This window comes from Myodes glareolus, chromosome 11 (genome assembly GCF_982192425.1).
Source record: "Myodes glareolus chromosome 11, mMyoGla1.1, whole genome shotgun sequence".
In the NCBI taxonomy this organism is placed as follows: domain Eukaryota; kingdom Metazoa; phylum Chordata; class Mammalia; order Rodentia; family Cricetidae; genus Myodes; species Myodes glareolus.
Window position 1 is genome coordinate 43,547,653 of NC_142036.1, and position 12,808 is coordinate 43,560,460.

Genomic DNA, 12,808 nt, shown 5'->3' on the forward strand with positions numbered 1-12,808 from the left:
AAGTTCTCCTGAGATCATTTTAAACATCATATCCCAAGTACCATCCCAGACTTACTAAAGTAAGGTGTCCAGGGTTCTTCTTTGGACACTCTTCAAGGCTGGTGTATTTTATAAAGCACCCCTAGACAATTTGACAGCCAGCTAGTCTCCAGGATCATCACTACACTGGGCAGTTCAGTGACCCAGAACCGTAAGGGTTCGGGGATATAAAGAAACCCTGGGTGTCTTAATGAATGATTAAAGTATTCTTTTAAATAGATCTTTAATGTGACCAATACATTTTTCATACACACCTCTGATCCAAAATGTGAATACGAAAGATGAAAAGCCAAATGAGAAAGACAGTTCAAGTCAATAAATAAATCATGCCTTGGGGAAGTACAGCTTCTCACAGTTAATGACAAGAAAATGTGAAAAGAAAATGAAGTGTGGGCTTGCTCATGTGTCAGGATCTTTCTACATGGGGTCTGAGTGCCACAACACCAAGGTTGGCAGCAGTGTCCTGAATGTTCCCAAGAGCTGGAATGTTTCACTGCAAAGAAACAATAAATGCCTGGGACGAAGGGTATGCTAATGACTGAGCTGTGTGCATAAACTCAGAAATAACATGGTGTTGCCTTGTATTTGCACAATTGTTATGTGTCAGTTAGAAATAAGAAAACCGAAAGTCACATCATATTGTGGATGTTCTTGTCTTGTCTGTTCCCCATAAGTTTACCCAGAGTCTCTCTCTCTCTGTTGGCATATGGATCAACACAACACCATCTAAGCAGAAGTCTCATACCGAGAATGTCTGTGCCAAGAGGAACAACCAAAGAAAGAAAAAATAGAAAATTTCTGCTGTAGACACCAGAGAAAAGGTCTACATATAAAGCTACAACCTTGATAAGAGAGTCGCACAAATGGAGCCCTATGGAAAAGTCTTGGATTTGACCTTAGGTCCTCGATTCACCCTTTAATGACAACATGCGCAGTTGCCAAGTTCTTGGTTGTAACCAAACAGTAGCCTGTAGCACTGGAAACAGAACACTTGTGTGATTATGGGAAGGATCAAGCACAGCCAGGGTTTGAGTAAAGTCAAGTTAGTGTAAGTTTAAGGTGGTCCCAGATGGGGCTCAGCCTGGACAATAAACATTCTTTCTTCCCAAGAGACTAAACAGATTCAGCTAAGTATCTTAGAGCATTGACACAGTGTCTATGTGAATGCATATATACTCCTCACGGAATAAGTTACAAGCAAGATTTACCCCTTTCCTGGTTGCCCTTGCTCTACAGAACTACAAATATGTCTTTGTTTTTAAGTAACAGAAGAGGCCCCTGTTCCCACAAACAAAGCAAAAATAAAACATATTACAAACCTGTAGCTAGTCTTGAACTTTCAAAATACTGTTTTAGTGGATGACATTCAGGTGGGCATCATTTCACGGTCCTTGTTGACCTTTAGTAACCTTGGATTGGGGCTGAAGAGACAGCTCAGCGACTAGGAGTACTGGTTGCTCTCCCAGAGGACCTGGGTTTGATTCCCAGCACCCACATGATGGCTCCTTGGACACCAGGCATATATGGGGTGTACATACATACATTCAGGAAAACAGTTATACATATAAAATAAAAATGAACAAATCCTTTAAAATAACCCCTCAATAATCCCTGTATTATTTTCTTCTGTCTCCAAAGGCAACTCACTGCAGCAACTGTGTTCAACTTATTAACAATGCAAGCATTTATATATCTTATAATTCATCCTTTCTCCACGTGTCACTATCTCTATAAGACCTAAAAACTAAAGAGAAATAAATATTTATTATGGGCCACAGGAAGGACCAAAGTGGACAAAAAATGTCTTGGTACATTGAAATGGATTTTTACAACAACCTCTTTCCTGTAAGGACAGACTTATAACCCGAGCCCAACTCCAAAGCCATGTTCCTGCTCTCCTGGCCCTGGGTCCTCCTGGCCCCGGGTCTTCCTGCCTGGAATGGAAAGGGTAACAGCAACTAATCACCTCTTGGCTTCATTAATGAATCTTATAGTATTTATAATTTAATAGTTATCTTTATTAGAGATAGGCTCTCCCAATATTCTCCTGAGAAACAAAGAATTACAGAATTTTAACCCAAAGAAAGAGTGCTATAAGAGTTCTATTTTCACACACACACACACAGAAAGAGAGAGAGAGAGAGAGAGAGAGAGAGAGAGAGAGAGAGAGATTCCCTTATTGATCACCCAGGAATGTCTAGTTCAATGCTGTCCCTCTGATTAGCAGACCAAATACAGAGTGACAGCAGGCACAGATCCCAGCAGACAACTCAAGTATTTACTGGAATGAGTAAACAAATCACCTCGTTTCCTTATTGATATATAATGCTGGGTAGCTTAAGTTTTCATAAAGAAGCAAAGTAATTACTACCTTAAATTTAACACACATAAAAATAAACTTATAGGCCAGATCTCCTTCCTTTAAAGTGTATGTCTCTTCTAAATGTCCCTATCAGAATAGACAGTAGCAACGTTTTCCCAGGATACAAGGTTCACAACCTAGTCATCTCTGACCCTCCACACGCCTCTTCATCCCATGATTGCTCAGTTGTCAAGCTATTTATAACTCAGATTTTACTCCATCTTACTGGTCCCTCTCTGTTCTGAAGGTCACTTTGCTGGCCAGAAGAGCATCCTCCTCGTCCTCTACAGATGCAGAAATACTCCCAGGACATCTGCAGCCCCCACCTTGGTACCTTTGGACTCATTGTGGAAAAAGCCTGAATCCCAAACAGATTGATTTTACAATTCTCAGTACACGATGTTGTCACGATTACGCTTCTATAATAAATACTCTTCAATCTGGCTGCATCTCTCTCTCTGGCCCCAATCTTATCTCTCTGTGCTCCCTGCCATTCGTGATCAGATCCAGTGGCTGTTCAGTTCCCCAGCTTTGTGCCTTTACTGGGATCTCATTATCTGATGCATCTTTCCCCTCTGCTTTTCTCATGTGACAATCCTGTACATCCTTTACAACCGAGTCCTCTGAAACTAGTCCTCCACAAGGACTCCTCGACCTGCAGCTGTGAAAATTCGCTCCCTCCTCTGATGGTAGAGAGCGCTCTATGGGTCTCTTAGGTTTCCTACCAACTTTAAGCACTCAGCGGCCACACCTCTACTCTCACAGCAGCATCTGGGTCATCCTTGCATACACCGTGAGTTCAAAAACCCTTTCAGTTAGATCCCCATTGCCCTGTGAAGGTTGCCGAAGTAGTAGATACTCTCAGCTGCATTGTTATAGCAACCTGGGGACTTACCCAAGACTAAACGGAATGAGATATTTCATGTACTCAATATCAAGTTTTTGAGTTTGAGAAAACTTGACTTCCTTGAACTTCAGAATCAAACAATGAGAAGACAACCCTTCTCTATCCTAAAAGCACTTTGGGCAGATAGCACCGATTTCACACTATCAATCCCCACAGACAACAGACACATGGAGGCAGCATGCCCAGTGGCTCTCTGAGCATCTTACTTTGCAGTAGACAATCATGTTGGGAGAACTCTCTTCTGGATCAGCAATTCCCACTGCTCTCTGGTCCCCGGATCCCTGAGCCATCCTGAGTGTCTTCTCTCACACTGCAAAAATAAATAAGCATATCATTAAGTCAAGAATGAACTTGTTTTATTTTTTAAAAAGAAAGCATTGAATGACAATTGAGTGCCCTTTGTCAGATATACTGGACAGTCTCTAACCTCAAAGTAAAAGATCCTTTCCAGAGTCATATACTCTAAGAGAGGACATATGCCAATCTTAATCTCCTGGCAGGAGATGAAGTCAATCAGTTTGATGTCAATTTTGCCTTAACAAAGATTACTTTCTGGTTAGTTCCTATACAGTAATACATGGATATTTCATTACAGAAATGCAAAACAAGATTTCCAAGAAGTTACCACTTTACAGCCACTCCAATTATAGCAACAAATAAAAGTAAAAATTCAACAAGTGTTAGCCAGGTGTTGGTGCTGCATAGCTTTAATCCCAGCACTCATGAGGCAGAAGTAGGTAGATCTCTGAGTTCAAGGCCAGCCCGGTCTGCAGAGTGAGTTTCAGGACAGCCAAGGCTACACAGAGAATCTCTGTTTCAAAAAGAATAAGCAAAAAAAAAAAAAAGAAAGAAAGAAAAAGAAAACCAAAGAAGAAAGTGTTGACAATGAAACAGGCAAACAAGAGCCCTCTAGGTGGCTGGGGGGACTGTCACATGGTACAGTCACAGCAGAAACAGTTCAGTAATCTTCAGAGGTCAAATACAGAATTAACATGTGACCTAGCAATTCCACTTCTATGCATGTACCCCAAGCCTGGAAGCAAATATTCAAATACTAGTACTAAAACATTCACAGCAGTCTTAGTGACTCTAACCAACAAGCAGAATGCATGAATGAAACATTATTCATTCATAAAAAGGAATAAGTTCTGATATATGCTACAATGTAGATGAAGCATAAAAAAATCTGTTATCTGAAAGCAGTTGGTCAGGAAAAAAATCATGTTTTTGCATGACTCCATTTATCTATCATATCCAGAGTAAGTAAATTCTGGTGGCTGCTAGCATTAGGGGGAAACAGGAATGGCATGATCGTTTTGCAAACATGGTGTCTCCTTTGGGTTGTAGATTACTATGAATGACTAAATGTTGCTGCATCTCACATTTGAAGAGGAGTACTTTTACCATATATGAATTTCACCTGGATTAAGGGAAAGTGAATGTTTTTAATTCAACCTTTTCGAAAGCCTGTAAAAACTGCAGTAAGACATGGACATGAGACTTGGAAGCAACAAGATGAGCCCCGTTCTCGGTGCGACGCTGCACTTGCTGTGTGAGCCTCTGGGCACCCGGATAGCTGACTGGGTTACCTTCTCATAACCACAGGACCTTTTTCCACATCCCACCCACCTCGGAGGGTGAACCCACGGAGCTCTCACAGGTGAGCCGGAGTGGGAGAATACGGCGCAAAGCCAGAGAAGCCCTTTCTAAATGTTATCCCTAAGCTAAGAGCCTGCCAGGGCTAGCTGCACAAATTTCATGGGCTTTTCGTCAAAGAAACTTGGATAAATACCATACTTAAAAGGCCATTCGGTTCAAGAGAAAAACTGGGGGAAGATCCTACCATAAACTACATTGGCACCATAGGTCATTCTATAAAAACAATTAGGGTGGAAGATGAAGAAGAGACAAGAATCAGTAATTTATGCTAGGAATGTTATCGCCCAAAACTACCCGATGCAGAGTGGAGGCTTACTCCACATTGTCTGACTTGGGTGTGCTCTCAAGCCAGACCGCATGAACGATTGCAGAGTCTTGCCCTGTTCCATCACTCGTGGTTGTGGCAAGATGGCTATGAATAGCGTGCTACGGGGAAACCCGGGCTTTTATTCTCATCAGTGACTTTACAGTGAACACACTGCTTCATTTTGGAACACTTACTGACTTGCTTGCCTGCTCCTCTATCTTAATATAGAATATGACAGGGCATGAGAAAGAGATCCTGGGACACCCTATGTGACCTCATTTATCCATAGAGTGGAGCCTTGTAGGGTTTGCATTGCTTTCTTTTAAAAACGAACACATTTTAACGAGCTCGTTCTCGTCCACCTAGAAAGTGGTGTCAGAATAGGAAAGTTGGCAATGACCTAGAAACTAAGGTCGCAGTCTTGTGTCTTTGTCCAGACTCCCCCAACACACACACACCACCACCCCCACAGAAACATCTCTGTGAGCTCAGATAGGCTGATGTTCCGGGAGCTGGAAGCCGTTGAGTAAAGGCCAAACAGAGGGTAAAAATTTAGTGAACCTAGTACTCACGAGAAAAGCTTCTATTTTGGGTTACTCTCTCAACTAGTTCTGAAACACAGACAAGATGTCTGATTTTTCTAGGTCTAGAATGAATCAGTTCTAAAAGAGTAATACAGCTACCTGCTCGTTCATATGTCAAAAGTCAGAGAGAGCTGTGTGGGCAAGGACTTTATCAATGGACTCACTGACGGCAATGCGGAGGGAACGGGAACAAGACCTTCATTCATTCCAATGCTTACAGTGTTGACTTTCTTTTCAGTGAAGACAATGGAAATGAAATGAATGGGAATGTTGGGTGTCTGTGTGGCTTGTGTGTACATAGGTGCACATGTGTGCGAGCATACACGCATGTAGACATCAAAGGACAACCTGGTGCATCACTCCACTTTTTTCTGAGATGGAGTCTTCACTGGCCTAGAACTCACTGAGTAGGCAACACTGGTGGCCAGCAAACCCCAGGGATCCTCCTGTCTCTGCCTTCCCAGCACTGGAATCACATGCATGTTACCATACCCACACATGTTACCCTGCCCACACATGTTACCTTGCCCAGCTCTGCTTATGTGGGTTCCAGAGGGTGAAAATCAGCTCCTAAAACCTTTTTTCAACTGAATCATTCTCTCACTCCACAGGATGTTTTAAATTTCATAGAAAATAATAGAATTTTCTTCATCTTATGTGCATATGTGTACATATGAAAGAGAAACAGCCAAAAAAATCCAGAGACTTTTATTAAAATATTAAAAGAACATAAACATCTTCTGAAAACATGACTTCATTTCTGCAGGACGCAAGCATCCTAGTAATGTTTTCCCATCGTACCCCACGGTAAACAAGAGAACACCTGACCAAGGGCTCAGATCAGACAATGCATTCCAGTCTCCACAGAGACTACAAGACAGCCTCTGCCATTACACAGAACGCAGGTTCTAATAGATGTGCGACCCAGGGCAAGTTCCTTCCCCACTCTGTGTCTGTGCTTCTTTGTCCATCACAAACCACCATCCACATAGCAGAGTGGAAAACCTTCTGAACTGGAAAGCATGAATTACCCAGGCTTGGAAGCAAGTGAGCCATCTCAGGCCATTGACTCCAGACCTCGATGGTAAAAACCAGCGTCCTCACAGTTCCTTCCCACTGGGCTATAGAACCTCAGAACTTATGATCTCATAACTGTCTTTCAAAGACTTTTCCCGAATGTTTCATGTTGGTCGTCATAAGTACTTACAAGAAAGCCTATTTTTCTCCATTTCATGATAATGCTGGGCAGGGTGTTCTCTAACTCAGCATGCACACACACACGCACACACACACACACACACACACACACACACACACACCTGCACACACACACTGCCGAGCCACCACGTGGGAAGGCAAAAGGACTAGGAAAGGGAGAGGTTTGGGGGTCACCTGGAGTCCCATCTCAGCACTGGCCTCTGAGCTCTGGGCTTTGGCATTTGAGCATCACTCCAGATAACCAGATCTTTACTAGGAAGAGGGAATGCACCCCATAGGGTACTTCTGAAGGGGAACAGAGAGAAGCTAGATAAGCAACCTGACACAGATGATTGTACAAACTGTTGTGAACTGGTGAGATGCTCAGTTGATAAATTGCTTGCTTTGCAAGCAGGAGGACCTGATTTTAAAACCCACAGCCCTTGTGAAAAAGCCAAGCCTGGTGACCTATGCCACAGTGCTGGGACAGTAGTCACATATATATCCCTTGGGCTGACAGGCACAGGAGAGACTGCCTCCAAATGACAAGGTGGACAGTCTTCGAGAACAGACACCTGACATTGTCCTCAACATGTATGTGCACACATACATACTCACACATACATGAGACTTTTGTCATATTTGAAGCCAGAAGAGTTTATCCAAGTAAAATCCCCAGATCTCCTATATCGGAATGGAGGAAAACCCGACCAGGCCAGCTCCCCAATATTTGAAGTGCATCCAGAACCAACTTCAGAAAAATAACCACTTCCTTAGGTGACAGGGGTACAGCACTAAGAGGGGCACAGCCCCAGTCACGAGACAATACCGCACAAAGCCTGGAACATCAGGCCCGCTGCTCTTGGTACCCAGTCCCTAAGCCCCCGACTCAGGGAAGTATCAACTAGAAAGGAAATCTAATCCTGGCTGGGAAGGTGGCTGAGAATTTATGCCACTGAACAAAAGACCCTGTTGACGTTATTCCTTCTCCTCCATGTGACATCAATGCATTGTTCACCTCCACCCCCTAAAACCAATGGCTTAAAAAAAAATGATCAGTGTTAAGAGCCTCTGGGGGGGAAATGACAAGCCGCATGCTAGCTCCATATACAAGCTTGTTTACACAGCGCTAATGTGACTGAGTGGGCGGGAACCTCAAGAGGGAAGGCTGAAAAACAGCAGTTCTGAGACCAAACAACTTTCTGTGACCACGGTTTGACGATTTGGCATCTCTTCTACACTCAAGGTTCGTAAGCCCCAGTGATGGGGCAGCTCTTTGTTTGGAGAATTACACCCAAAAGCTTGAAGCCGGGAGATAGCGTCCAACTCCTGAAGACCAGTACCGGGAACTGTGCCAGGCATTTGGTGCTTTACTGGGATATTATTGTCTGGTCATTCTAGAACTTTGGTTAGAGTATAACAGTTCCCCAAAGTAGGCCTGAGGACCTGAACCATACACTAGCTGCCTCAGAAAAGCCCAGTAGATGAGCTAAAGCAGTGATTCTCAACCTGTGGGTCGGAATCCCTCCGGAATCAAAGGACTCTCTCACGGGAGTAACCTAAGACCATCCAAAAACACAGATATTTACATTTTGACTCATAACAGTAGAAAAATGTCAGTTCTGAAGTAGCAGTGACAATAATTTTATGGTTGGGGTCAGCGCAACATGAAGAACTGTATTAAAGGGTCACAGCGTTAGGATGGTTGAGAACCACTGCTGGAAACAAACATATTCTTGATTCCCATGCTCCAGAAATTCTGATTCAGTGGCTGAGGGCAGTCTCTGGAGACTTACTACAATGCCCTGAGGGAGATTTGGACTCACAGTCGGGTTAGGAAAGCACTGACCTAGATCCCACTCACCTGCTCCCTCACCTCATCCCAGGTCATGCAGACATGCTGAGATAAGGCTCTTTTATGGTCCTGGCATTGAGGCAGAAACTGATCCCTGTCATGAAGTTCCCTGAGCTTGGCTGCCCATTGGAATCCCATTGGCAGCTCAGCGAGCCTCTGAAACAAGCAAAGGGCATCATTCTCACTCTCTGGGTGAGAAAGACTTGAGAACCTAACATAGGAAACTTGCCCAAAGTAACTAGGGGCTAGAAATCCCATCCCAGAATTGAATCCAACATCCAGTGTCTTTCCAACATATCTTTCTTGATCTCCAGTGAAATAACCTACAAAGAATGCACAGTCTATAAGCTGGTAAACATAACTTTATGTTTATCATGACAATGATGATGATGATGATGATGATGATGATGATGATGATGATGATGATGATGATGATAGGTTACTCAACTAATCCAAGTTTCTTTCATTCTACATCCAAGTTTTTTGGGGAAGTTGGCATCTCTGTTACCAGTCCCACCTCAAGGCACACAAAAGAGTTCAATCTCCTCTGAGTTGCATAGTCGCCCAACAGTCTCAACAAATTAGTCTACCAAAGTAGCTGGAAAAAAATGATTTAGTCTTTGTTTCATTCGCTATGGCAGACAAAGCTCTTAAGAATGAATCAAGGGTAAAGAAGCGGAAAGTCCACTGAGCAGGACCCAGATGGGACCCATGAACACAGGTCCTGTCGATGCTGCCAGAAGCCAGGTTCCAGGTTTCCTCTCAGCGCAATTTGAGATTCCCATCCCACACTTGCCATCTCCACAGCTTCTTCCCCTTCAAACCTCTTCCCATGAGCAGGAGGGTGATAGACCCCTGATGTCCTTCTTCTTCCTCCCTAGCTTTGACCTTTGTGACCCTAATGGAACTATACCTTCCCTGGGGACATCCTCTCCCCACAGCCCAGGGATCCTTCGTGCGTGCATCTCAATACCAGGGAGTGAGGGAGAAATTCCCTTGGCTGCTTCAAATGATCCCTCCCTTCTTGTAACCCCAGGACACTCTGCTGGGCCAGCCCCACCCACACTCCTGTCTCCCTTCCTTCCTCCGACTTAAGGGCTTTCTCCAACCAAAGACCTCAGCTTTCTGTTTTCAGAAAGTTTCTTCTCCAGCCCCCACTTACTCGGTCTCTGTAACTTTGACATCAGAATCAAAGACCTAATGGCAAAAAGTTTGTTTCCCTGGCTACTTTGTTTCCTCATCTAAAACCACCTCCTCTTCCACCACCATCTTACAGGGCCATTTGCTGAAACTTGCCATTACCCAGGGCAATCCCACCTCAAATCCCAACACAAAGATCCCTCACTCTCCTATCAGCTCTGTCTCTAACTCACTCGCTCTGGGCTCACTTGAGTCTTCAAACGCAGCATCTTTGCCATCTGAAGCTATCCTGTTACCACCTGTGTTTTCTTCTTTCAGTGGCCACATGGCTACAATTACTTCCTCGCAAATACCCTTCATCTCCCTCACACAACTCTTCCCCAATCATGATCCTGGCAACGCTCCATTTGCTGATCAACTCAACCATACAAGTGACTGTTACTTGACATCAGAGTGAAGGAATGCTTTAGGGTGGAGACGTCCCATAACCAGCCTGGCTAGCTGCATTTAAAATTCAAAACCATGCCAAGTGGTGGTGGTGGTGGCACACGCCTTTAATCCCAGCACTCGGGAGGCAGAGGCAGGCAGGACTCTGTGAGTTCGAGGCCAGCCTGATCTACAGAACCAGCTCGAGGACAGCTAGGGCTACACGAAGAAACCCTGTCTTAAAAAAAAATTCAAAAATACATACTTCAGATGAGCAGTCAACACTGCCCACCAACTCTGACTTGTCTCCTGTCAGGTTTGGTCTTACCCTATCCTATTGGCTTTCTCATGTGCTTCTCATCCAGCTAGACACATTCTCTCAGCTGATGGCTCATTCTGCAACCCATGAAAGTAACAGAAGCCAGCACAGGGCAAATCTCTGTCTTCAGACACCCTCACATGAGCTGCCGTGTTCTCCATCTTTCCTTGTGTTACAGAGGAGTGTGCCACCAAGGGGAAAGTCTTAAGCATGTTTATGACATTCCTTCATGCATACCAAAAGTGCTGGGATATAAAAGGATCTTACAGCTAAAAGGCCTCTAAGACCAGATTGCCTAGACAGAGACTTTGGGAAGCCTAAAGAAGAGACAAACATTGCCTTAGTCAGGGTTTCTATTACTGTAAAGAGACATGATGACCACAGCAGCTTTTATAGAGGAAAACATTGATTTGGGTCTGGTTTATAGGTCCAGAGGTTTAGTTCATTATCATCATGGTGAGAAGCATGATGGTATGCAGGCAGATGTGGTGCTGAAGAAGGAGTCAAGAGTTCTACATCTGGATTGGCAATCAACAGGAAGCGAGTGAGATATTGGGCCTGACTTGAGCATTTGAAATCTCAAAGCCCACCCCTAATGACACACTTCCTACAACAAGGCCACACCTATACCCACAAGGCCACACCTCTTAATAGCACCACTCCCTGTGAGCCTTTTGGGGCCATTTTCACTCAGACCACCACATCCCACTCCCTGGCTTGTAGCAATATCATAATGCAAAACTGTATTCAGTACAACTTCAAAAAATCCCCATAGTCTTATCACAGTCTCAACTCTGTTTAAAAAGTCCAAAGTTCAAAGTCTTTTCTGAGATTCATGCAATGTCTTAAATGTAATCATCTCTAAAATCAAAATAAGAAACAGATCACATACTTCAAACATACAGTGGCACAGGATATGCATTACCATTCCAAAGGGGAAGAGAGGGAACATAGTGAGGAAATACTGGACCAAAGCAAGACCAAAAATCATCTGGGCAAACTCCAAACTCTGTCTGATGCCAATGTGTTCTTCAGTTCTTCAACTCCTTTCACATTTAACTGCAGCATACTTTTTTCTACTGGGCTGGCCCCACTCCCTATTAGCAGCCTGCCTCAGGAGGTATCCCATGGCTCTGCCATCTTCAACATTTTGGGGTCTCCAAGACAATCCAGGCTTCACCTTCATAGCCCCACATAATGGTTTCTCTAGGCCTCCCTGCAGGGACGCCCCTGGCATACCTGGCTTCAGCAACTTCTTGGGTCATAGAGGGCAAGTTCTTAGCCCCATTCTTGAATCCTTGACTCTAAAGTCAGAATCACGTGGCCAAAACTGCCAAGTTCAGCTGCTTGCTGGGGCTGGAACATGGCCCCTTGTTTAAATATATTTTTATCAGCTTTCTGTTTTTGATGATTTTCTTCACTGCTTAAGTCTGGCTGTTCTGGAACTTACTCTGTAGACCAGGCTGGCCTTGAACTCAGAGATCCACCTGTCTCTGTCTCCTGAGTGCTGGGGCTAAAGGCATGCACCACAAAGGCAGGACCTAAACTTTTAATTCCTTTTTACAAGTTGGAGGCTTAGCTGGATGAGGTCTTGCTCTGAGGTCACCGCTCCCTTTATTCCACTGAGCATCAGGCTTTTCTTTAATCGGTTTACACTTCCTGGTGCCTTTTTCCCCTCAAATTGTACATTTTGTATTTTTCCTTACTCAGATTGCTCCTCTTCACTACAGATCTGCATAAGACTGATCACTAATAACCATAGGACACAGTCAATGATCAGTTGTTTTAAAATCTCTTCCGCCAAAGCAATTAATCTAAAACCCTTCCATTTAGCCTCAGGAAGATTTTTTAGACAAGGACAAAAACACGGCCTCATTCTTCATCAAATATCACAAAAACAGTCTCTAGGTCACATACTAATGTTCTTCTCTGAAATCTCTGAGGCAAGCTCCACAGTTCACCCTCAACACCACTCACTCCCTTCCATGTTCCTACTAGGATGGCCCATTAAAC

At 43.9% G+C, this 12,808-nt stretch overlaps 1 protein-coding gene across 4 annotated transcripts in view; it reads right to left on the reverse strand.

Annotated features, from left to right (window-relative positions):
- Positions 1–12,808, reverse strand: part of Rgs6 (regulator of G protein signaling 6) — a 533,969-nt gene that overhangs the window by 505,102 nt on the left and 16,059 nt on the right. For 3 of the 4 annotated variants that reach the window (XM_085697420.2, XM_085697417.2, XM_085697418.2), the window contains exon 2: positions 3,515–3,618. In XM_085697420.2, coding sequence (XP_085553546.1) covers positions 3,515–3,598 — 84 coding nt within the window. In that variant the 5' untranslated portion in view covers positions 3,599–3,618. Of the gene's footprint in view, positions 1–3,514; positions 3,619–12,808 lie in introns of those variants that run through there. The other variant, XM_048449096.3, reaches the window with a different exon arrangement.